This window comes from Diospyros lotus, chromosome 1 (genome assembly GCF_014633365.1).
Source record: "Diospyros lotus cultivar Yz01 chromosome 1, ASM1463336v1, whole genome shotgun sequence".
In the NCBI taxonomy this organism is placed as follows: Eukaryota; Viridiplantae; Streptophyta; class Magnoliopsida; order Ericales; family Ebenaceae; genus Diospyros; species Diospyros lotus.
The window spans coordinates 35836637-35864137 of NC_068338.1; the positions used below are offsets into that span (position 1 = coordinate 35836637).

The 27501-nt window shown below is 36.7% G+C and overlaps 1 protein-coding gene across 3 annotated transcripts; it reads right to left on the reverse strand.

The window, feature by feature from the left end:
• Positions 1-861: 861 nt before the first annotated feature.
• On the reverse strand, positions 862-27115 carry LOC127800822 (uncharacterized). Of its 3 annotated transcripts, none has more exons than XM_052335666.1 (28): positions 26921-27115; positions 26581-26800; positions 26354-26472; positions 23383-23505; positions 23150-23296; positions 22297-22988; positions 20518-20586; positions 14490-14611; positions 14278-14369; positions 13895-14114; positions 13667-13730; positions 10173-10321; positions 9943-10013; positions 9633-9806; positions 9478-9549; positions 8374-8475; positions 8192-8281; positions 7592-7667; positions 7405-7501; positions 7219-7288; positions 6871-7050; positions 6623-6745; positions 6452-6535; positions 6063-6247; positions 5836-5974; positions 5632-5691; positions 2959-3063; positions 862-1259 (listed from the first exon to the last, which is right to left on the reverse strand). In XM_052335666.1, exons 1-28 carry the CDS (start codon positions 26996-26998, stop codon positions 1146-1148), a joined length of 3837 nt encoding a protein of 1278 aa, XP_052191626.1. In that variant the 5' UTR covers positions 26999-27115; the 3' UTR covers positions 862-1145. The 3 variants fall into 3 exon arrangements, with proteins under 3 accessions (XP_052191626.1, XP_052191618.1, XP_052191633.1); XM_052335658.1 differs by having other exon boundaries at positions 26581-26809; XM_052335673.1 differs by lacking the exon at positions 20518-20586 and having other exon boundaries at positions 26581-26809; positions 26921-27114.
• Positions 27116-27501: the final 386 nt, after the last annotated feature.

Genomic DNA, 27501 nt, shown 5'->3' on the forward strand with positions numbered 1-27501 from the left:
TCTTAAAATACTTCTTAGACTTATTTTGATTATCTTATATCTTGATCTAAAAAATATTTCAATTTTACCTTGATAGTCTCTCATCTTAATTATTTTAACAAATACTATCAAATATAAAAGATAAGAATTAACCAGTTCTCTTAGTTTTCTCATCAAACATCCATCCAAAATATAAAGGATAAGGGTAAGATCCTCCCCCCGAACTCCATATCTCCAACGCAGCATTATTAATTCCTAGAACTAGAAAGACGAGAACAGCCAGCCTATCATCTGCCCACGCCCACCAAATATATAAAGGCACTTTCCCCACTTAGCCAATAAAAAGTGAGACAGCACATTCACCCACTCTCTTTGTTATATTAAAAAGTGAGACAGCACATTCACCCACTCTCTTTGTTATATATTCAATTGAAACACCACACTAATCAAACATATATACACACTTCCATTCTCTGTTCAGGTCTTGGGGATCAGCCACCTCCGTCACAATACGTATCAAAATACATTTACCAAGCATTAAAAAAAAAAACAATAAAGAAAACACGTATCTACATAAACACACAGAAAAAGCTCTAAACACGAGTGACCCTTATGCCAGAAGAACGTAAACAAAAATAGAGGGACTATACAGACTAGTAGTACCACCAAAAAGAGTAACATATCCATGTCCATGTGGTGCAAACTGCAATTACCTTAACAGGAGGTCAGTTGCCTAAACAAACAACTTTTCAATTTTTCGTTTAGATCAATCAACAGCAGCAGCAGCAGCAGCTGATCTAATCTATTCTTTTATTTTGTTTTATTTGCAACAAATATTTTGACCCTTAATCCAGTTTCAGGGAAAAGATGGGCTCCAAGAAATATCAAAATTGAGGTTCCTTATTAAATTAATCAAATTGTATGTACAAAGAAAGTGGCCTTTGAGTAGCCAAAACCGAGAAAAGAAAATTGGTATAAAATAAACCCAGGCAAATATATTTTGTAATTTACAGGGGACGGTGGAGCAAATCCCTGAACTAGATATGATACATCAGGGCCTACATAGGGAATAGGTTTCGGGAAATTACCTAAAGAGGCTTTGCTAGTTTAAAAAGGAACTGCAAACTAAACAGGGAACTTTTTTCTATACACTCAAAATACCTCATCTACATGAAGTAGCTGAGGGATTTTTTCTTCCTGGATCCACCTTCTCCATATAGATCGTTCCACTGAAGAAGCTCACTCATATTTGCGGACTCCGAAGACACACTTGCACAGACCTGCATTTGCAAATAAAATACAATTAGGTTTGATGCTCCCTAATTTTATTTTACATCATCCAAATCAAGTACAAAATATCCACCAAACATGTGTACATTCATGTCCCTATGTATGCTCCCGTAACACATGATTTACAAAGCCAAAAACCAGACAAGGATATGCCAGAATCAGTTATGGCTTTATATGCACAAGAGACATTGGAATGTTAAAAACTGGATAAGGATAACCACAATATGTGATGGGTATAAATATGGCTGTGACGCCTGAAACTCCAAACAAGAATTGGATTTTTCCATTCTGTGTTCTAACTATAATTAGCCAAGTCCACCATACATGCAGATTTTGGTTGATCCAATTGGCTAATCTTGAGTTGTTTTAAAAAAATATCCCTTGTTTATCCAGTTTGATGCCTTGAAAATTTTCCTTTTCAGACCAGTGAGCCCACACATTAGTCATGACACAACTCAACTTTGTCACATAATCAATAGTTAATTTGGACTTCACTAGAGACAGCAAGCATAGCCTTAGATGCCACTTTCAGATATAAATGGCACGAGCCTGGCCCCATTCCACAAATGAATCACAATGGAAAAGGAGATCTTTCCAAATTGCCAAATAAAGCCCTGCCTTAATACTTCTTCAAGACAGAACGATATTTCCAAATTGCACCAGATGTACAGATATTTAACCCCAAACAAGCATGCATGGTTACATCAATAGGAATATGGACACATCAGCATCTGAAGTATCCCTCCTTTGGTAATTCAAACTTGGGATAATAAGCTCAATTGCCATAGTCAAAAGGTCAAGTTATATTTCCTTGACAAGCTAAAGCCCCAGCCACACCAAGCTTGACCCCATTAGGTCACAAAAGGCTACACTGATTAGTATCAAATGAGAATGTTATTGTTGGAACTATCTAAAACTACTAAAGCCAAAAGAACATAGTTGCTCAGTAGTGTGAAGAACAAAATAAAGTATATTTTAAATTCAAACATGGATCACCAATTCACCTCAGTCAAAAGTAATTGCTCAGTAACAAGAACACAAGCATATGTATGGCTACTGTCATCAAATCTACCCCATACATATTTCAAGTGAAACTCAATTGAGTACACGAATAGCCTCAACTTTGGTTATAATTGAAAACATAGCTAATATCAGCTGAAATGAAAATAAACTACAAAAACAAGAGTAACAAGAAAAGTAGTGCTTTCTCATTTTGTGGCAGATCAACAAAAGGGTGGCAAAAATCATGCTATTAAAAATTAAAATCCTTTCAGCTTTACATGTATTCAGCTCAATCACCAAGCAAGTGAAAATTTCCAATATTCTGTGCCATAATAAAACGTTCTAGAAAATGTCATTTTGTCAATAAGTTTTGAAAATTGAGCACACCTAACAAAGTCGAACATGGATAGAAATACGAAAAATGAGATTGAAGTAAGGTCTAGCAGAGAAAATAATTCCTGATTTGAGTGATTAAAGGAGAGGCAAAAAATTATATAGTTTGTCGAGTTATACATGCAGAACATCTCCATTTTTCTCAAGAGTTCACTTATTTCAAGCAATCAGAACCAACAAATTATATATCATCCATCATGGTATTCGTATTCCTAGTATACTGCATACACAAAACATATGGAAATTAAATGTAATAGCTGTTAGCTTGTGGTTCTCCCATTCCAATAGTCATACCTGTTCATGTGCATATTTGAAATCCTCCAAGCATAAAGGACGGATGTCTGCACTGCTATGTAGTGCAGGCAAAGGTCTGTTCTCTTCAAATGCTAAAGCTTTTTCCTGAAGTTAAGAAAATATATTATAAGATTAGCTAGCTACAGGAGAAAATAGTCATTTACACTAAAGAACATTCTTCATAATCAGAAGAATATGTGAACAATTGGCTGTCTCGTATCCAAACCAACTCAAGCACTAAAATGACATGAGCAAAACAAGGCAATTGCTCATGAAGAATTAGGGTAAAAAGGCAATTGCTTTAATGCCCCAGTTCACGACCTATTACAGCAAAATTTAGAGAGAAAGGAAACCAGAAAAGGACGGAGAGGCAAGATTGAGCTGATTTGGAAACACAAGATTAAGAAAATTAAAACAGTGTGCAACAATTGAATGAAAAGATATGGAAGAAGCAAAGCAGAAGAGAAATGCATCTTTGCATGATAAGGACTAATTCTTCCAAAATAAAACCCCTAACCATAGTGAGAAAAAACCAGTTACTTAGCAACAATGTAGGTACAGAGGACCATCCAAGAAAATGGTACCCCCTAAACAAAGACCCTGCCTGCTACTCAGCAGGCCAATGCAAAAAAGGGAGTTTTTTTTTTTTAAGGGGCCCCACGGGGGGTGTGCGCGTACAAAAAAAGAACTTAGGGCAGTGGTTACCTTCACTAAATTAACAATTTCATTAAAGGATCAGGCTAACAAACAAATGTAAGTTCTGGCCCATGGTTTCCTCCCCTCAACCCAAAACCAAAATGTGAAAACAAATAATATCCAGTATTTTCTATTTTCTTTTTCTTTCTTTCTTTCTTTTTTTTTTTTTGGGGGGGGGGGGGTGGGGGGGGGGGGGGGGTCTTAAAATTCATATACCTGACCCACTCCACCTAATGGGAACACGGCTTGTGGTGTTTTTTGGGGGAGGGGGGGTGTGTCAGTGGAGGAACAATAACATATCAAGCTTTTATACCACTATGTGCAGGTCGACTACATGAATCCTGAATTTCCATTCATCAATCCATTGCCTTATCTTTTGCAAGGCCCATATATATTTAATATGAAACCTAAGTGTCTTCCACCAAATCTTTTTTAATCCTCCTCTACCACTTTTCCTAACCACATGTTCCATTCCATCAACTCTCCTGACAAATGCCTCTGTAGTGGTCTTCTTCTTATATGACCAAATCATTTTAATCATGTCTCACGTCATATCTTCAATAAGAGATCTCCAATCTTATTACGTGTAACCTTATTCCCTTTGATCTTTCTTGTATAGTTGCACATCCATCTTAATATCATTTCTTGATTAGGCTCATATTTTGCACATATTGGTACTTTGTTGTCCAACATTTGCTAGTTTTTTTTATGAAATTTCCCTTTTAGCTTTAATGGAATTTTACCATCACATAAAAAATCAGATGCAATTTTCCATTTTAACCATCTGCCTTAATTCTATGGATAACATCCTCATTAATCTCCCCATCTTTTTGGATGATTGATCCAAGATATTCAAATTAGTCTTTCAGTATGATTTGATCTTCAAATTTTCCCATAACATCATCCACACATATTTTAGACTAAGGTTTTCAATCTCCTCCATATCTCGAGCTTAATATTCACACCTTCTTTTGTGCCATCCACCAGCACTATGTCATCTATAGATTGCATACACCATGGCTCCTCTACCTAAACATGTTTAGCGAGTTCATCCACTACTAGGGCAACTAGGTAAAGACTTAATGCAAATACTTGATTTAATCTCATTGTAATTGGGAAAGCCTCATTATCTACTCCACATGTTCGAACACATGTTTCTGCACAATGATACATGTTTTTAATAACTTGTATGTAAACAATTCAAACTATTTTCTTCTCTAAAACCCACCATAAGACTTCTCTAGAACTTTGTCACAAGCTTTTTCTTGATCTATAAACACCATATGTAGATCCTTTTCTTTATTTCTATACCTTTCCCAGTAGACACCTCAACAAATATATAACTTTCATTGTTGGACCTACCAAGCATGAAAGTTTTCAAATACCTTGATTTTTCTCTTTATTCTTGTTCGTAGGAACTAAAGTGCTCTTCCTCCACTCATCTGGCATGCTACTTGATTTAAAGATCACATTACATAATTTCATTAACCCAAAAATTCCCTCCCCTATCATGCATTTCCATACTTCTATTAGTATATTATAGGGGGAGGAAACATGGACCATAATCTACATTTCTGAATCACTTGTGCAAAAACATTTGTGCCACATCATACGACTTGGATAATTCACTCCAGCAGAATGTATAATTCACTAAAAATGTATAGGCTTTGAGTGGTTGTGGAAATTTTCAATTTGGAATATTGAAGAGGTAGACAGCAACACACAAAAAAAGAAAAAAGGAAAAAAAAAAGAAATTAATTAACATGGTAAACAGCAACACAGACAAGGAAAAAAGGATGAAAAACAAGACTTCCAACTGATAAAATTGCACAAGTGGGTAAGAGAACAGACACAGCCCAAAAAGATAGACAATACCGTGTGGGTGGGGGAGGGGGGAGCAAAAGAACTTGTAAAGACATGTGAAAAGGATCTGTAAAAATTTCAAGTCAATAAACCAGATATTCATCTAAATCTAACCTTCTTTTCCTTCTCTAAAATCTCTCTTATTGGACAATGCGCTGCTGTCACACACAGATTCTGCAAGGAAACTTTTATCATGAGTACAGAATATTGGCAGGGAGAAAAATCAAATATCTAGCAAGAGATGATTGACTAAAAATAGGAAAAAAAATTACACTTTCCAGAAAAATAATAAATAATCATAAACAATTAGGAAGCAACCTTTAAGTCACTTCCTGAATACCCATCAGTCATATTAGCAACTACTTCAAGATCAACATCAGGTGCCAATTCTTCTTTGGCCAATATAACTCTCAAAATTTTCTCTCTGTTTGGTGCATCTGGCAAGTTTACCATCAACCTGGCATGAAATAGATTGTAGGTCCAATCATTGACTAAAGAGACTTAGTATGATAAGTAACAAAACAACATAATAGCATAATTTTAACCTCCGGGGAAGTCTCCTGATGACAGCCTCATCAAGGTCAAAGGGCCTATTGGTGGCAGCAAGAACCAACACGCGTTCCTTATCCTTTGTACGCAGGCCATCCCAGTTCACCATGAACTCATTCTTCATCTTGCGCATTGCTTCATGTTCTCCAGGATTTTCACGTCTCCCTAACATGCTGTCAACCTAAAAGAAGAATGAAGAGAGGAGAGAGTTCAACAAATGAAGAAGAGAAATAAGTTAAGCACTTGAAAATTAGAACAAAGAAACTTTTATCATCAGTGAGCAACGCAGATGTTAACAGACCAGAAACCAATACCATAAACAGGAAAGAGACAGTCAAAAGAGAACAAAAAAACTTGTGACCATTCAACAGAAAAATCAGCCAACCTCATCAACAAAAATAACGCTAGGAGCAATTTTACTAGCCAGACTGAAGACTGCTTTGACATATTTTTCTCCTTCTCCAAACCACTGCAAGAAATACAAATTTTCCAGTTATCATGCTGACAGAAGTACAAACAAAACATGTTGCAAAGTAAAAATGACAAAAATAAGTACCTTCGAAGTAATGCTAGACATTGATATGTTAATAAAGTTAGCACCAGCCTCAGTTGCAACAGCTTTTGCGAGCATTGTCTTACCAGTTCCAGGTGGCCCAAAAAGCAATATTCCCTTGCAAGGCTGAAACGAGAATAGCTCATTAAAAGCGGAAAAAAATGAGAAAATATCTCGAACTCATGACTGATTTACAGAAGGAAACTTGATTATGATTCAAGGAAAGTTTGTAAATGATTGTGCAATTTAACCTTTGTCAGTTGTCCTTTCAAAAATAATTCAGGCCTCTGCAAAGGCAGCATAACTAATTCCTTCAATGTATCTTTCACTTTCTCTAGGGCTCCAATGTCATCAAAGGTAACCCCAATATCACTAGATGGAATTACATCAGCAAGGAGCCTCTTCTCAAATTCATTCTCAGTAACCACATCCTGAAAAAAACCTTAAAGAGTCACATTGCAAGAGCAAGAGCAACAAACAAAATTTTGCTGCATTTAATCACAACAACCCCCCCCCCCCCCCAAAAAAAAAAAAGACCAAACAAAAAAGAAAGCAAGAAAGAAAAAAGAATTATCAAGCAACTGTGCAATCAATGTTACCTTGAGAGATTTCTTCAGACTCTTGGTTTCATTTTGAATTCCTTGTAGAATGTCGATCCCATACCTAACACTGCAAAATTCAAGACACGGGACATTGTTAACATCAAGACACAGAGAGAACCACGCCAAATCAGCTTTTTCTTACTATTACAACATATTGACGATATAGTTGAAAATAATGGCAACCTTTCACTGGAAATTGTGAGTTTGCCATCTTCAACTGATACTTCGGAGTGACGCATAAAATGATGACTCAAAGCCCAGCCAACAATTTTCTCCACAGCTATTCAAAAGAGGAAGAAAACATAAATAAATCAAAAAGAATCCATAAATCAAAACTGTAGAATGGAAAATAATTCATCACGGTACAGACTTTCACTTGTCAAGGCTTGATCCTTTAAGCACAGTGTTTCAAGGTCATAGCATTCCAGGCAATTCTGGTTAAGAACCTGAAATCCAGAAATTGGTCTTAGATACTAGGAGCATAAAACTTAACAATTGAGACAACTAGCTATCAAATTCATAATCCATATTCCACAATCAACAGGATTCAGCACAAGCTTGTTCAATTCAGCATCAATATAACAAAATGAGTTAGTATAGTACTTTAATTTTATCATACTATATGACAGCTGAGCACTTTATTTCATCCTAACCCACCACCCTTTGACTGGCAGCTTATCAGACTCTGCGCGCGCGCATGTGAGAGAGAGAGGCAACAGCAATTCAATTATACAGCCAAAGCACAGCATGGCACTTTGTGGAGAATCTAAATACCTTGTGAACATAAACTATGAGGTACAAGATCTCCCCACCTCACAGGTAAGTCACATTCAGGCATCTCACCTCATACTACTCTTAAGTAGATTTTCAAACAAAAACTCAAAGAATGACATATACACAAAACTGAAAAACAAAAATGGAAAATTAAATTGAAAGAAACAATTCTCAGACAAAAGGTGATTTTACTCACAGAGCGGATGTTAACCATGTTAGACTGAGATTTTAAGGTCTCAATATCCCGATCCAATTGTTGTTTCCAGTCCGAAAGTAAAGCTTCATCCTGCCACAGTTGGGGGGGGGAGAGAAGTCAACCGTTTTACTCAAATGATCACAAAAAAACTACCAAACCATTCAATGATGTGGACTCAATACCTGAGGTATCTGAATAGTCACTTTATTAGGGAAAAGACGGGTGAGCTGCTTCATGGTTTTAGGTATTTCTTTGCTTCTATCATGTAGTCTACCAAGGTTATCCTGAACAGCAACATGGTATGTTTGGGAGATATTTAATTATGAAGAGAATGGAATGGACTGAAAATATGTGGAATGGAATGGAAAATCTTTTCTCCTCGTTTGAGAGACGAGGGGATGGAAAGTAATGGGATGTACTTTCTCCTTGTTTAAGATAGCTATGGAAATGGATGGAATGGAAAATTATTAACCAGAAAATGACAAATATACCCTCATACTGGATATATAGAAGAGATGGATATATAAATATTGCAACTACTTTTGTCCATATACAATATTAAAAATTTTCCCCCCACTTCCTTTTCATCCATTCTCCCCCAAATTGGGGGAGACAAGATATGGGGCTTTTCAAGAGATTGCATGGAAACCCTTTTCATCCAATTCCATTATATTATTAATATTCCTCTCAAACAAGGTAAACCTGATTCCATCCAATTCCATTCCATACCCTTACTGCCAAACGAGAGGTTAAGAAACTAATACATTGGCCTGACACACACCATGTTAAATATATAGCAAGTTGTACAAAACTGGCTGAAGCAGATAACAAAATACATAATTCTGAGCACAGGATTTAGAGATATATCAAGTAAGAATGCAATTATAAAGGTTTGCTGCCGAAGAAGAGGAAGTTAAAATGTAGGTTAAGTTGAATCAATCAATTATTAAAACCCCATATTTCATCACAAAACAGAACAATTAGATTTAGCTAGTATTAACGCAGCTACAAACACTGGTAACAATTGAAACTTCATCCAGATTGCAGAAATTAGTAAAATATAAATTTGTGAGCAAGAATGGCCACATAAGCATAAAATCAACACCAAATCACAAGTATGAGCTCTGATCTTAAGCGAGATCCAATTTCATTAACTATAAAACAAATGAAAATGTTGCTGAATAATTTAGCCCACGGAAGCACAAATCTGAATGGAGTTGAATGATGTAGCAACAGAAAAATGTTAAGACATGCAAGCACACACAGGGAAGCTGAATTTAACATACCGGAAAGGCCAAGTCAAGCAATGCAGTTTGGTTGCTCCCAAACTTCGTAAACAGAAGTCCACCTGGTTGGGACTGAAGAATATGCACAGATTATGTACCATCTTGGATATGTAAAATACTAAACAAAAACTAATTCCACAATGTCAAGTTCATACTTTCTCCTTGCGGTTATCCATCTGGGTATGGGAAGCAATGACAACTACATTCTCTGGCATATTTTCCAGCTGACTCTTGAAGGTTGCATATGCCTCTAGATTCCCAACAATTGACTTCTCTATGTCTTTCAGGAATATTATTAGTGGAGCCTTTTTACTCTCATTCAAGGCAACCTTCAAAATAACACAGCTAGATTGTCATAATTAAATACATAACAAGACTTGTTATCCGATATATACAACAGGAACATAAAAGAATGAAGAATGTAGATTTATCCTTGCATATAAAAGATAGCGGACCATCATCTACCTCAAAGAGTTCATTTAGTGCAAGCTTGTCAACATCATCAGCATTTGATCCATCTAAGCGAAGTAAGTCAGCTGCAACAAAAAATAAAATAAAATTAATAAACTACCAACAACCAGAAACAGGGAATGGAAACAAAAATAGGCAAGAATTTTGCAGGAAAAAAATTGAGAGGCAGCACAAAATGAAACTAAAGACAAAAGAACAGATGAGAAACAGAGCTGAAAAGTCACCAGCACAAAAGAATCCATGGTCTTCCTCACAACGTCCTCCAAGATCATTGCCGTCTGGAATTGATCGATCAAATCGAACCCCAATTTTGGAAGAACCATTTTCTTCAAATAGCAGAACAACTTTGCCTCTATAACCATAGGTTGGACCCCTGCAAACAGATCCACACAGATATATAACCTTTCCAAATATATACACAATATAGCACAACAATCTACATCCTATCCAAGCATATATTTTAGATCAACAGGACAGTTGCCTGGTATTTACTCGTAAGTATAGCAACTAGTAACAATTCATAGGCAGCTACACAACTCTTGTACCTGTCCTGCCAAATTTTGTGTCAATTATCAAAATACATATACAGCCTATGCACACAAATAAACCATTCAGGCAGGACAAAGCATCATATATTCTGGGTATAACAAAATTTGACACCTCGACAATCATCAACCAAGTCAATATAGTTGGTTCAGATATGATGGGTCATTCAACTAGATATTTTTATCAGTGGACATATAACTAAACTTTCTGAAAGAATACAAGTTTTCAAGTCAACTATGAAAATAGAGTTTTGATGCAGACTTTGCCAGATTCAACACAACGGGGCCTGTTTGAAATCATTTGCATTTCCAGTTTTTCCATTTTGTTTTCATAATTTTGAAATGGAAATTGTTCGGCCCCCAATTCTCATTCCAAAAAAGCAAAACACATTTCAAAAATATCCAAAAAAAAAACTGGAAGGAATTCAAAATCCTTTCCAGTCATTTCTTTCCATTTCTGCCTAAATCAAACAAAACGCATTCCACCCAAATCAAAAACACCACATTCCATCTTCTTCATCCCTCAAGTAAAATCAAAGAGCTACAGTAAATTGAACATCTTCCTGGTCGACCAGAAAACCATCCATCTTCTTTGTCTTTTTTATTGTCGCCCACCACTGTCCATCTTCATCGTCTCCTTCATCATCATCCACACTTGTATTTTTACAAAAATTACATTCCATGTATTCAATTTTCAATCCATTCAACTTAAAACATTTAGATTCGAAAGTATTCCTCCATCTGTCAAGCTTAGTATTCATGCCTTCTTTTGTCTCATCCACCAAGACACAGTCATCTGCAAATAGCATACAGCAAGGCACACCTCTGCTTGGATATATTTTGTGAGTTTATCCATTAGTAAGGCAAAGGGATAAGCACTTAATGCAGATCATTGATGTATTCCAACTGTAATGGAAAGACTCAGGATCTCCACCACATGCATGCTTTGCTTTAGTCTAATTATGAAAATTATATTTGTAGATAATCAACAGCAATAATTGACCAGTGGATATAGCCACTTAGTGTGAAAGGTGGCAACATTGTTCACTTTAGGGGTCATGCACTTGACACTTACTGAGACATATCAAGCTACTCTCTTTCCAATCAACTAAACATAATGAATTACAATGATGAATTGCATCCAGATGCATTGAGCACACTAAAAATTCATCCTTGCTGCATCTTCATGGGAGAAAGGTTTAGTATAAGAAAGAGAACATGGGGATTTCCACAAACGTTACTACAGCATTGTCTCATTTTTCTCAATCTTTTTCCTAGTTTCCTATGTGGAACAACACATAGCCAACATCAAATCAAGCAGGGTTGCCAAGCTTGTAAAGATGTATGGCATACCATTGATTGCTATTCTTAAAGGTCTTAACTACCCATCCTTTTTGTGAAAATAATAATAATAAAATAATTACCCATGTTAGACCTATTTCAACATCCTTCTCCTTCATCTTAAAATTTTAAGATACTTGATGCGTGATTTTGCTGCTTCCTTAGTAAGGTTGGGCATGGAACTAAAGAAAAAAGATCCAATAAAGCCATTTACAAACAGACAAAGAAGTTATTTCTTCAAACCAGACTAAATGCCCAATCCAATTAAAACCATGCTTCTTAAAAATGATACATATTTCAAGAAAATCACCGATTAGCTTAAGAAACATCAAAAGAAAGCTCAAATATAATTCCTAGGCATCCCTCTGAATACTGCTTCTAAAATTTCATGAAAAGTTCAAAGTATAGTTTCCTATTTTTTAGCTTGTCATAGTTTCAAATATCTTTCACAGTGAATAAGAGATAAAAGATTGAAAGGTAAAGTACTAACATCTTTAAAGAATATAACTTCATTGATTAATATCAAATGAATAGATCGGTATCCAAGAGAGAACTCTGGATCAATGTTACACAAGACTCTTCTATTTCCCTAGAGCACTCTAGTCCACAGAAAAAGACAAGTGTAAAAGTAGAGATATGCCTCAAACACCTACTGATTTGGACATTGGATCCTCTAATTTTTAATAATATTTGAAGAAAAATAAGCACTTGTTTAATACTAGGAGAACTTTCAAAATGCTAACATGGATAAGTGAGAACTCTCTTTTTACCACAAAGCTATATCTAATTTAAAGTAATTTCTGAAAAACAAAATCAGATTATCTTAAAATATCATGCAATGGGCATTGCATTTTACTGTCTACAGGTTCTTCACCCGTATCTATTTTCCATGTGCATATCCAAATATCCCAATACACTTGCAACTGAACAAATTTAGTAAGCCCTTATCTTGCCTCTAGAGGCAGGGTCCATAATAATTAATTGGTTCAATTTCATAAGCCTTAGCCTTGACTTTAAAGACAAGACCAATAGTAATTCATTGAGTTCACTCCCTCATCCATGGCTTATAAACCAAGTCATTCGAACAAAGCACTCAGTGGGCAAGGACTGGCCTGATGCTTGTGTTCCATTGTGATCCCATGTTTCCACTTGATAGACCCTTGTGCATGGCATAATTGCAGTGAAATGGTAATCTCACATGCTTACCTTCTATAATCCAGGAGGTGTGGCCAACCATTATACATTATGCAGCTAATCTATTCCACCTACCTCTTAAAAAACAGATGCTTTTAGTTTAAAACAATGTTATTTCAGATCATTGAGAAAATTAGGACAATCCTAACCCCTAGCTTTCCAAAAGTGAAAAACTACATGCTCAAGACTCAGACATCCAGTTATGTAGTCAGATCAAGGGTTGCCATAGAGATCATGATGATGTCTAGACAAAACTGAGGCTCCAGCAGCCAATCTGAGTCTGACCCTGACCAAAGCCTGTCAGCAAAACCCTGGTAGGCTGCCAATCAGATTCACATCTCTGTAACAATACAGGAAGTTGTTTATTTGGTACATATGCAAGTCAAGTCATGGATGTACTTACTGATATTCCTATGTAATTATACAACCTTAAATAAAGCTTGCAAGAAGTTGTTCATTATTTTCAGGCAAAAAAAAAAATAAGTTGCTTACTGGGTAGAAATACAAGTCAAGTCATGGACGTACTCAACTGCTATTCCCATAAAATTATAAAACAATACATAAAGCTTACAAGAATATATCAAAATTAAGTCATCCTATAGCAACTGTAATTTTATTTGTGGCACTGGACAAGATACCTTAAAGGAGGATGCAGAGGAGTAAATCCAGATTGTAAGGACCCCACAAATTTAACCCTATCACCTGAAAAAATAGCAATCACCGATGTAACTGAGAATTACATGAGTTAACAAAGATAAGGAGTTCAACAGAAAAAGATTGTAAAATGGTGAAGACAACCAGCCTGAGTCTGTAAGCTAACTTGTTATCTGTTCCTCATGAATGCAATAATTGGAAATGGATTATACCTTTCTTGAAAGTGTACTTCTTTGATGATGCAGTAGATGCTTCAGGCTTAGGATGTGCCTGAGAACTTAAGGTAGACCCACCAGTTATCTCTGCCTCTACACTTGAAGTTGGCTTTCTGGGCTGTACTGAACCTGCCTGCCCAGCCCGCTTGGCGCACACACTTGCTTTTTCAGGTCGTGAACTCTCTTTCACAGCATCAGAATCCTTTGGCAATGAACCCTGCATAAATTAGAAGCATGCAGTCAATTATTTCGCATAAAAATTGCTCTGAAAGACCATTAGCATGAAATCAGAAGATTACGAAGTAACATGAATCTGGTAAAAATAAAATACAATACTCCTATGCAAGAGCTACTGAAATAAAGACATTGAAGAAGCTTACACCAGGCAGTAGCAGGGAATCAACTACAAGAAGTCGAGCACCAAAATATTTGGCAAGTGCCTTAGTCAGTGTCTCCTGATATATCTCTGAACCTACAGATAAGTTTAGGAGAAACATCATGAACAAACTTATTTATCTCTATTCTCTCTTTTTCGGGGGATGGGGGGAGGGGTCTGGGAGAAGAAAATATAGCAACAGAAATTAGATTATACCAGCAGGACCAGACAGCAGTATTCTTGGACACACGGTAGGGAGATCAGATGTGTACTTTGCAAAGTTACAGCACTTCAAATGTACATAAGTGGATGCGACCAGAACATTCTTTGTGGTCTCACTGTCATGATGCAAGAATAATATGTAAGTCCCAAACATCATCTTAAATAATGAAGATCAAGAAGTCAAGGAGGGAAGAACAGATGCTTATATGAAAGCATTTCTAGAAACTTAAAAATCATTGATACAGATGGTTGAATCAACTCATAACAATTAATAGCAGAAGTAGATTAAATAAACTTACACCTAAAGTAAATTCCTCCAGAAGCTAATTAATGCACCAATGCTATTCAGAATAACGTTTTCAAGAAAAAAAACATTTGAGTATTTGTCCAAAATTGATTATGATTTTTCACATTCTAATTATGGTGAACAGAGCACAACTTTGGTTTGAGGCACATTCACCAATAAAGAAAACAAAGATACATGGTACAGAGGGCAACTAAAGTTTCAAAACCACAATAGACAGAGCTGCAAGAATGCAAAATAAATTTTATTTTGATTTATTCTACTTATGAAAGTCTAAATTGATGGTAGCCCTTGATGCCCCAAGAAGCGCTATACAAATGAAGCACACAGAAGTTTGTGAAGAATGAGAGCAGAAATACTGCAACAATACGCTAAATTGTAATTTGTTAGTTGTTCTATACAATGTAATATCAATAAACCATCAAAACATTAAAAAGATGAAACTAAATCAACGTAAAGGATATCACTCAACATAAAAATAAAATTTAACTCACTGCATCAATCATATACCATGACACCACAAATACCTATAAGCTATTTAACTTTAGTAGTCAATAAACATCCATCACTTCAAATAAAACCATCATTATATATATTGAATTCTTTAAAAAACATCACCTAACATCTTATATTTACAATAAGAATTAAAAGAAACATTGGAACAAAGATTTTACTGCATTGCCTGTTTGACAAATGTTTTGCCATGTGCAATGACCAATTCCGATCCAATACTAATACAGATATAGCACTCATTTTGGAGTGTCCATGCTTCATCATCAATACATTTTTAATAGTTTTATCTTGACTTAGAAAAAAGGGAAAAGAAAAGAACAGGAGAAAAGGGGAACTGTGGCAGAATTAAAAAGCGAATTTACAAAAGATTTCACTAATTATAACCTCAGATGTAATCCAACCAAAGGAAACATGAAGACAATAACAGTGTATATCATGTTCTACTTAAGTGCCAAAGGAACATGAAGATAAAATGTGAAATGAAAATATCTGCACTCAGATTCGGGAAACAACTGCAGGAGATATTTTTCCTTTTCTGAAGAGACAAGCAAACCAATCAATCTATTGATACTAGATGAGCCTATTGATACTAGACGAACCAATCAATCTATTGTAACGAGCCAATCATAGTCCTATACAATGACGGATTAGAAAATGAATCACCCTCATCAGTCAAAGAAACACCCAAAGCCAAAGGTATATCACAGGGTTTACAGTCCTACATTGCAGCTTTCCTCAACAAATCAAAAGTATACTTAGACTAAGTCAAGTATATACCATTATCATCCCTGTATGCCTCAAACCCTAGGAAGTAATTGACTAATCCTAAAGTCTTAAGGGCAAAGTAGGTATCCAAGTCATGAATACAAGACTTAAGAGCTGTGGGATCTAAACCAGTAAGAAAAATGTCATCAACATAGACCAAAACAAACAACACATAACCAGAGGCTCACTTAATGAATAAAGAGGCATCAGAAATGGCCTTGGAAAAACCCCAACTCTGTAATGCAACTCTCAACTTTGTATACCAAGCTCGACGAGCTTGATTGAGGCCATCAAGTGACTTCCTCAATCTGCAAACACGTGAGGGAAACTGAGAACTCACAAAACCCTCGCATTGAACCATAAACACCTCTTTTGTCAAATCACCATTAAGGAAAGCATTATTTACATTCACTTGTTGAATATTCCAGCCAAAAGTCATTGCTAATGAGAGCAACACTCAAATAGTTGGAGCCTTAACAACCGGACTAAAAGTTTTTGCATAGTCCACGCCAGGGTTTTAAAGAAAACCCTTGGCCACCAACCTAACCTTCTGTCTAAGAATAGACCCATTAGAATTATACTTTACCCGGAACACCCACTTCCAACCAATCAAGTTCATATATTTATAAAATGTACATGTCTAGAGACATACACCTTTCCCGATAGATGCAAACACTTATAACCAGCTTGAGTGTGACTATATCCCAGGAAGACACATTTGGCAAAATGGAAATCAAACTTGTGCTTGTTATAGGGTCTAAGGTAGGGAAAACAAGCACAACCAAATGGTTGTAGCAAGAAATAATTGGGTGGTTTGTGGTATAATAGGTCAAAAGGTGTATTACACTTGATGGGAGAAGCTAGTAACAAGTTAATTGTATGGACAGCAATCCGAAAGGCTTCCACCCAAAACTTTAATGGCATATGAGCATGAGCTAATAGGGTGAGGCCCATTTCAACTATGTGTCTATGTTTTCTTTCGATCACACCATTCTGTTGCTGAGTATAGGGGCCAGGTAAACCGAGGTTGTATCCCATTGCTATAAAGATAGGGTAAAAAGACTTTAAATTCCCCCCCATTATCTATTTGTAAGACTTTATGTTGATATTAGGGCTATCAAAACAAGACCAAACTGAAGAGAATTCCACTTGAATTCTTGCACACACGCATAATTTAGAAACCAATTTAAGAAAACAGACAAACTGAAATTGCAGAAAGATAAAACAAACCAACAAGGAGATGGTAGTTATCCTGGTTCGGAATGCCTTTGGAAAACCTACGTCCAACAATCAACACCCACACACAGAACAGCCTTTATTCAGATAAAAAACGAGTAGTACATCAAGCTTCTAACCCTCATCTATATCCCCGAGTACACACAACTCATTCTCCCAAGAATACACAAGACTAAACACTCGGCCTTTCTTTCTCAAGAATGAAACCCAACGCTCGATCACAGATGAAATAGAAACTCTCCTTGGAATGAATCTCGACTGCCTCCCATGCCCTCTTATTTATAGAAAGGGCGGACACCTCAATACAACTAACTACTATTGAAATATTACAATTAGGCCCCCCGAAATACTAAATAATTACACTTGGTATTTTAACCCTAATTGATATAATCTTCTAGCCTATGCATCTCCAATATTTTACTGATCTTCAACTGCATAAACTCTAGGCAAACACAACACTTTAAGTTTAGTCCGATATTAAAGCTCAGCAAACTTGTGGAAAACTATAAAGGTGGAATGAGCATCAAACTTAAGCTTCAAAGAATATAGCCAAGTGTATCTAGTATATGCATCCACAAAAACAATGTAATACCGGTATCCTTCAATAGACATGTCAAGTGAGGGACCCCATAAGTCTGAATATATCAACTCCAAAGGTTTAGTTGATTTGATTTCGCAATCAGCAAAAGGAAACTGATGCAATTTACCAAGTTTACATGAACAAAAGGAAAGATCTGAATGTGAATAAGGAACATGAATTTTATTCAAGATAGATTTCAATACATTGGAAGATGGATGCCCTAATCTGGCATGCAATTGTTGGTACACATTAGTATGTTGGGCTACATTTGCACTAGTTGACAGCTCATGACAAAATGAGGTTTGTCTATTACATTTATTCAAAGGAAAATCAGCACTATCAAACAAAGGCTTGGTGGAGTAGGCCGAGGTGCTGGGAACAACATGAACAAATGTTGGAATCAGTCGATAGAGCCCATCCTTAAGGTGTCCCCGAAATAGCACCAGCCCAGAACCCTTGTCCTTGATCAAACAAGAATTACCATGGAATTCAGCAACAATATTGTGATCACGAATAAGTTGTGAAACACTAATTAGGTTTTTCGTCATACTTGGAACATGAAGAACATTAGGCAATGAAATAATTGAACTAGGATTTGTTTGAGTATACAATTGACCAAGCCCTACATTAGAGATAGGCAGTGTCTTACCATTCCTAATAGCCACTTTGTCTGCCTATTATACGGAGCATGTAGTGACAGATTGTTGAGGTTAGAGGTGATGTGATTTGTGGCACTAGAGTTAACAAACCACAAGGGATCTAGCAAAGAAGTTTGAGTTAGATTTTTAGGTGGTTGAGAAAAATTGCCATAGGAAGCCCCCTTGTACCGAACCTACGTCACTCATGCAGGCTCCATTAGAATCACTAAGAGAAGCCATAAATGCTCTTGGATTTGACTGAACACCACCATTAGACCTTCCAAACCCTTGGTTATAGGTTCATTGAAAATTTCTATCAAAACGATGATAACATCTATCTGCAAAGTGCCCCAGTTTGCCACATAACTGACAATAAACCTTCCTACTAGATGCTCTACCCCGACCTCTATCACCTCTATTTCCATAACCACCACCCCTTGGTACGTAACCACCTCTATTATTACAAACACCATTACCATTCTGTGATGCATATGATGCCACATTAACATTCATAGTAGAGGAAGGTGGCAAATTCTTAGTTGTTAGCCTTACTCATGCATTAACAATAGATATTGCACCTTTTCTAAATCAACATCATCCATTTGATATGTGATTAAACTAACAACAATTTCATACTCCTGATCCAAACCATTTAAAATTGCAAGTAAAATTTCATTATCATTCAATGGTTCTTCGATGGCTGTAAGAGAATGTCCTATAGTTTTGATTTTTAGGATATAACCATTCACCGAAAGTGAATCTTTCTTAATAGATCTTAACTACTACTTCAACTAAAAAGATTTAGCTATGGTTTGAAGGGAATAAAGATTCTCCAAAGAAATCCATACCTCGGCAAATGATTCACAATGAATCACCTAACACCTCCTTGTCGATGGTAGAAGACAGCCATCCTAGCAGCAATTGATCAAATCTGATCCAATTCAGATAGTCAGGGTTGATCACAGGAGATCCAGCTTCACCTGCTTCTAGATCTATCAAAAACTTCGTTGGAGGCGGAGATTTATTGAGGATTGGTAGCAGATCGAAGGCTCAAACTGTTGCAAGTATTTGAGCCTTCTAGAAAATGTAATTGCTGGAATCCAGCTTGATAGGAATAAAACTAAAGGCCTTAGCCACCGCCGCAAAATTTGACTACCAGGTGGATGACGAGGAAGAGGAAGAACGAGGTGGTGGAGAAGAAGAGCTAAGAATTGGATTGGAAGCCATCGAGGTAGAGCTATGGCTCTAATACCATGTAATAAACCCAAGGGCACGAGAAAGGCAGAATGCGAGAGAGAAAGAAAACTCGCAGGAAATCTTTTACTGAATAACAAGAATGAATCAAAGATACAAAGAGGAGCGTAGCTGTGTTTATATACAGTGTGCCACTTCAGCAGAACACAAAACTACAATCTTACACAATAAAGCCACCTTATACCAGCCTAAACAACAATACAAATAGCATTACTACTAACAACCAGCAATATAGATGAATCTACTACTGCTCAAACACTACATGCTTCCACAAAGATAAAAAAAAAATAAGAAAAAAAATGTGAATATGTTGGACAATTCCAGAAATGAGACAAACTAAAATATAAAAGGAAAACTACACCACCCAATAAACATTTATACATAACCACCAAGAATGCATAACTTCATACATGCAAAGGAGTTGGACATTGTTGAATGTTATCAAACAAGCAGCAAATATGTTTTTTCCCCAAATATAGTGATCAATGGTAAAGGTCCTGCATTTCATACCTTCCTCAACATGGAGTACCCTAAATCAGCTGGGGAAGCAAATAATATTGTAGATGGGACAAAAACGGGACTGTAGTACTGGTTTTAAAATATGGTAAATATTGTAAAAAATTGTACATTTTACTATCATAATCAAACATTCTGTAGAAACTATTTTCTCAGCCAAAAAAAAATCCTTTTTAACAGTGAAATGTTCAATGAATAATAATAAAAATCACAAACCTTAATCCCATTGGCTGGGGTTGGCTAGATAAAGTCTCCACTCCATCCATTTCTATGCATGAACATATCCTATATATTTAGTTAAGTAACGCAAAATGTTGGAGATATCACAAAGATATTGTGGAAATAAAATAACAGTTTACTCAAAGGAGGACTCGAGTAATAGCTGGATTGTTCTCCTAATTTTATGGCTGGAAAATAGGAGATGAAAGGATAAAGTGATAAGGTGATTTGGAGATTAGAAAACTCCAAGAATAAAGGGATAAAGGCAGCAGAATAATCCAAAATATCTCAGCAGTTTTTTAATTCTTATTGTATTTTATCTTCAAAACATATTCAAAAATGTTCCTAAAATGTAGGAGATAACCTAGTTGTTGTGTATAAATACAATACACTACTCAAGAATAAATCAAGCAAGAATCTACAGTTTTCTCAGCCTGTTTCATTTTTCCTCTACACAAAATAATCTACATATCATCAATTTAGTTATATAAGAAGCAATGTTTTGAAATCCAGACTGGGGTATTGGAGCAGAAAAGGGCGAGGGCCTAGGGGTAAAGGTCAAACCAGCAAGTAATTTTAGTAAGTTAATAAATCCATAATAATGAATCCATGATCTATAATAAAAAAACTAACAATACATCATATAAACTATGGAACATTTTTCTACAATAAACAATTTTCCATAAAAATTATCTGCGCACACACAAATGAAAATGCTCAAGCCATCACTTGGAACCCTCCACCAACAAAGTGAAAGTACAAATGCAAAAGCTGATGCAGCAGAAAACAGAACAGCCCACAGCGTTGAAGTAGATCCAAAAATATATATATGCACTCCTTTGTCAAATCAAAATATATATTCATCTCGAGTGTATAGAGCATTACTCAATCCACATCTGCTACAACCAAAAGTATCAATCTGATAGGATCTTTCTTGTCCTTCAAATCTATCAACTCCTTTATACTTCCTCAGCTTCTCTTTCCCACTGCCATTTAAACTCCTCTCCCCCACCAAATGGCACCAATGAAGCAAACAGGAGTTTCCAATACAAACTAGTAACTCTATTATAAAAAATTACATAGTCGACCAACTTCCAATATGAAAAATAATCAGGCATGCAATCATCTTATTCCTGAAGTTGTTCGCAATTAATTCAAACAACCAATGAGGGATGGATTTGATCAGAAATCAGATTTATAAGTGCATTCTGTGTATTGTTTTGTCATCATGGACTATTAAGAATAAATTTCATAACACTCCAGATTTTAGCTTGTTTTTTGTCCACCCTCTGCATCAAGAAATTCAATGGCCTAACAGGTATAAATTTTTTCTATATTGAATTTACATGATCCAGTTTGAACATCTACATCCAGTACCATTTATAATATTTATGCTATAGACCAAAATGTGAGCATTTATAATATATACAGGCATTAAGATAGATAGCACACCACTAAACTAGCTTTCATAATTAAACCTTTGAGACTAAAAGTGAAAAACATGTCAATATTTGAGAGGCTAATAAAACAACAAAAATGTGAATAAAAATAATGAAAAGAAAAACTACACTGAGCAAAAGCAAGAATTTTATAGCAAAAAACTAGATAATGTTATCACGCCAGTATGAGATTACTGAAATGTTCTCATAAGTATTTAATATAAAAAAGACCATTCATGAGACTAGACTGCAACATACTGCCATGCAGGTTGCAAAGAAAATTAACAAAAGAAACTACAGTAGTAAAAGCCTAGCATTTGAGGCTGAAGTTCCAAACCTTAAATAATATGGGAAGTTTTCAAATGAAACTTCAATGTTGTTGGCACTGAGGATTCCTTGTTCTAAATCATCTTTAAATGCCTGGCGCCTTGTCAATACCTGAACTGGAGTATCCAGATCCATGAGAAGTTTTCTGAGTTCCCCCTGCTGCTCATCAAGGATTCTAGATATGCTGCCATTTAAGTTCAATTCAGAAGCAGAGGATCCTGCAAGCATCTGCAGGAGGGGCCTCAATTCACGAGTTTCCCCAGAGCCCTTGCCAATATCAGTATCCCCGGAAGCATCCAATCCAACAGGATCAACATTTGGAATTTCATCAACAGCATCAGAAGATGGAACAATGGCCTTCTCACTTTCCAAAGCACTGGTCCTATCATCAGGGTCAGAAGCTCCCTTCTTTTCAGAATCCAGAATATGATTATCGGATATACCACACCCAGATGGTAGTGTTGGTACTTCAGAACCCTGTTGCATGTCTTCCTCATTTTTAGATGGTGTAGGAAGAAGAGACAATTCTTTTCGGAGATTTGACAACGATGCTAAAATCGATGCTCCTGCAACAGCTGAAGCATCCCCTGATCTTGCCTCCAAGCGTAATCCTTTTACTGGAGTACCATGGGCTTCTAATATGCTTAATGAAGGTGGCATGCCAGTAGCAGCCAGATCATCAGTGACAAGTTGCTGGAAAATCTGATAAATATGTAAAGGAACCTTGCTTTCTTCTCCCAAGGAGTTATGAGGGATGACAGCATATTAAGACCAATTGGAGTAATATAAATGCGATAATAACTAGAATAAACTAAATAAACATAAAGCTGGTATGATCAGAAATATAGTTAATAGAAGGATACATAAGCATGTCTGCCATATGAACTGAAAACCACCTCATCGCCACCATTCAGAGGTATGATGGAGTTTTTGGGATAAACTTTGCCATTTACTTGGACGACACCTTTTCCCCCAGTAATCTCAAGTAAGGTTCCAGGAGAACCACCCCTCTAAGCATAGTAAAAGAAAATTATAAGTGCTAACACAAATTTGCAATGCAACAAACAACAAAGCCAGTAACTGCAGAAAATTATACCCGCGGTTCAGTGGGCCTTAGATTACACAAAGATTTACTTATGTATAGATCTCTCAGCCACAAGTTGCACTGACGGCCTTGACCAACCGTAAAAACAGGACCACTCATAACAATGTGAGGATTCTGCAGAAAATAAAAAACATGAAAGCATTAAAGACCAACACATAATAATTGATCAAGATGCATTCACATAAAAGATTCTCCCATTGCATATGAAAAGAAAATAAAGCAATTACAAAATAAAACAATTACTTGGTAAAGATGCTTTAAAACAAAAATGTGAAAACCATTAACCAAGGAATGGTTGAACGAAATCAGAGAAGAACTGACAGTCAATATGCTAAATCAGATCTGAAGATTAACAAAAAGATGAAAAAAAATTCCTCATTCAAGATTAACAATGTCTGGGGCTGCAATCAGACCAAGCTATCCCAATGCCAATCCATTAGACCCAGACAATCCCCAACAGCATGGTTATCAAATTTGAACACGCTGAAATCAATCAATTTTATCCAGAAATGGTGTTCAGGTTACAAATGCAAAAAGATTATTTTGGCCTTTGCCTGAATAAAACCATGGCAGAAACAAATAGTCAACAAAAATAAGGAGAGAATAAACCCCATTACCAACGAAGAAAGCCATAATTAAAGCCATGTAAATTCTTCATCATCTAATACACAGACTTCCACCTAACGCATGAAAGATTGGATTGCCCTAATCGTGAGTTTTATAAATCTTGTGCAGGCTTCCAAGTCATCAGAAAGAACAAAATATTCCAAGATGTGATCACAATTTGAAGGTTAGGTACAGTGGAACACCTGAGAAACCTGATACCTATTCAGCAATCGTGTGGTACCAAAGTTGGTCGTCGTAAACCAAGACATCACTTTGAGATTAGCAGAGTTCAACAGTCACAAAACTTTGGGCTTCTAGATGACATGTAAATTCAACACCAGTTGGAATAAGTGAAAAAATTTCCAAGCAAAAAATTGAGGCCTTCTCCCAACCCTTGCAAAACAAGGAGTCTCATAAACTAGGGACACTTATGTATCATCAAGCAGAAATGTGTGATAGACTTATTAAGACTTTTTCAATTACAATTGGATTCCATCAATAATCAACATTGAAATCTACCTTTGAAACCTTACCTATTTGCTCTTATTATGGACAAGCAGGTAAAGCGCACACATAAAATAAAAAAAGAATAGAATAAAATAAATGCCTTGGTGAATTTTTTTGTAAAAGATATTTTCTTGAGGCATGAGACAAAAGAAGCCATGAATATTAAGTTTGAATAACGGAGGAACACCTAAGAACCCAAAAATTTTAAGTTGAACTAGTCAAAAACCGAATATGAGGAATGTAAGTTTAATAAAAGTGAGAACATTGTGTTGGTGAATGAGAAAAGACAAAATACTAAGCTCGAGATATGGAGCATTCGTCCATACCCATATTACAAACTAGATCACTTTCAAACCAACAATTCATGTCTCCATAATCTCTTCCTCTAAATACCAATATTGCCATGACTCTCCCAATGCCAACCTCATTGAGGAGAGTCAGGAGACACATGAATCTTCATAATCTCTCTTCGAAAGTGCTTTCCATGATGCCTCCAAATATCAGCACTGTAAATTAACTCATGAACTGCATAATATTTTTTAGACTCTCCCATGATATCTCTACGAGCATTTGCCTTGTGAGGTAGCATATAGATTTTCCTAATTGCTCAAGCCTCAATTGAGTAGAAAAATACATGGTGCCCTTCCCACAGCCAATTCAATCCACATGATTCATGCCACCTTATTGTAATGACACTTGTAGCACTGACAACTCAACCCGTGTTACTCTCCATCCCAGACTCCATTTGCCATTAAATTGCAAGGGTGCTCTAAATCAAGGATCCTTGGGCAACAACAACATTTTTCCAATAGAACATCCACCAAGGGCTCTGCTCTACATGTACTCCCTACAATATCCATTTGGTGCCTCCATGCTAATCTTTTGAGAAGCTAGTCATGAACCTCTGATTATCAAGCATCCCCAACCTAGATTATGCAGAGACTAGAACTCACTCCAAGCAACAGTTTTGAGGGCTAGAGCCTAGAACTAGGCCTCAATCATCTCATAAGGCAGATTGGCCCTCAGCAATTACAAGAAAGAGAGTCTAACCAGAAGATGGGTTTCCCTCTGCCCTACACCCACAACCACAACCACGCAGCCATACCTAATTATACGCTGCCACTACACCACTACAGACACTATCAACTTTATCCACCCATCACTACGGAATCAAGGCATGATCAAGTGACCATTTTCTTTGGAAATTGGCATTCTTGTAGGGATCATCTATCACCGGGAGGAAAATAAAATAAAATAAAAAGCAGCTCTGTAAAATAAGCCTCTACTCTCAATTTTATCCATAAGCAGACTCAAAAGCTTTCTTTTTCTGCTGCCACTTGCCAATAACTCCTGCCGCAACCCTCAGCACTCTCCATATACTTGATGTCCATCGTAATTCTTAGGCAGGTTTTTCTCTACTGACTTGCTGCCAGTAGCTTTTGCATTATCGCCTACATGAAAAAGTGGTACCCATTGAGCACCCATGCCCGCTCCCAAATTTTATATCCCTTACAGGCTTCAATCTACTTACTCAGCAAAGAACCTCATATTCACATGCCAAGTAATACCTAAACCACGTTATACAATAGTCATTAGTGTTTTCAAAAATGCTTACCCAAACAAGGATTCAAAATTAAACGACATAGAACTCAAACCAATTAATTCAGTCCAGACTCCAGACCAACCATTATCTACTATGAGAGCCTTAATATTCCATCCTACTGCTAAGTGCACGCGGGAACTTGAATGGATGATACTGTGGGATTCCAAGTATATACGTTTTTTCTTCTTTTCCAAAAAATATACCCGATGCGGGTGACGAAAGACTAAAAATCAAACAACGACCAACCTGATTGCACTGAGAAAGAAGCTTTCCCCAAGCGACCTTGAAATTTGACTTCAGCTGCCGTTTCTTTGGGCGAGCTGAAGCAGCAGGCTTCGTCTTCTCCGCCGCCAAGGTTGAATCACCTAAAGACCAACACACGGAAAGTAAGAAAAAACAAGTATCAGCAAAAACTATAACAGAGGAACAGCATCACAGCTAAGTGGGAGCATGTGCAAGACAAAACATCACACCTAAAGACCTCGGAGACACCAAGGCCTCGCCCTCCACTTCCACATCCGGCGATTTCTCCAGCACAGCAGCATCGGCTCCATCGGGCGATTTCAGCCCACCGTCGCGAGGCGGATCGGGAGATCGAACCTCCTGGCCGGGAGATTCGCACCCCGCCTCCTTCGCCACACCTAGGGTTTCGGCCGGCGGCGTACAGGGCGGCCTATTAGTCGACGAAGACGTCTGCGCCCCCTAACACGCCATGCAACCGCATCAAAACTCACAGAATTTCCACAAATCGAAAGAAATTACCAAAACAAATCACGAAATGGAACCCTAACAGGGGGAAGAAACTGAACCGACCTTGGATCGTTTACCGCTGGGGAGAGGTGCAGAGAGCGGACGTTTCGAGGAAGACGAGCTTCGCCTGGTCTCAACCATCTTTGATCTTTCTTCCTCTCTTCTTCTTCTTCGATCCAAAGTTTGTTGCGGAGAATCAGAAGGGGGATTTATATAAAGAGAAGGTAGAAAAGCGGTGGATGATTGCGGGAGATCAGTTATATAGAGCTCCCACCGCTTTATATATATATATATATTTTAAAATTATTTTATTATTATTTTAGAGAGAGAGTGTGTGAGACGAAGCCGCGGCGGAAGTGGGGATTAAGATTAAAACAATAAAATAAAATAATAAAATATCAAAAAAAATTAGTTTGGGTGAAATGTGGTGAGGAATGAGGACTGGTTTGGGAAATGGCTGGCGGGCAGCTGCTGCATCCGACCTCCCACCTTTAATGCGTTTGTAAACGATGATATAAATTCTCGTTTTATTTTATCATAAACTGTTGTAATTATTAATTTATTACCCATGTTTTTTTAAATTAAAAAATAATATCAGAAAAAATAAAAAATAATTAATCTTCAATTATAATATTTATTACTGC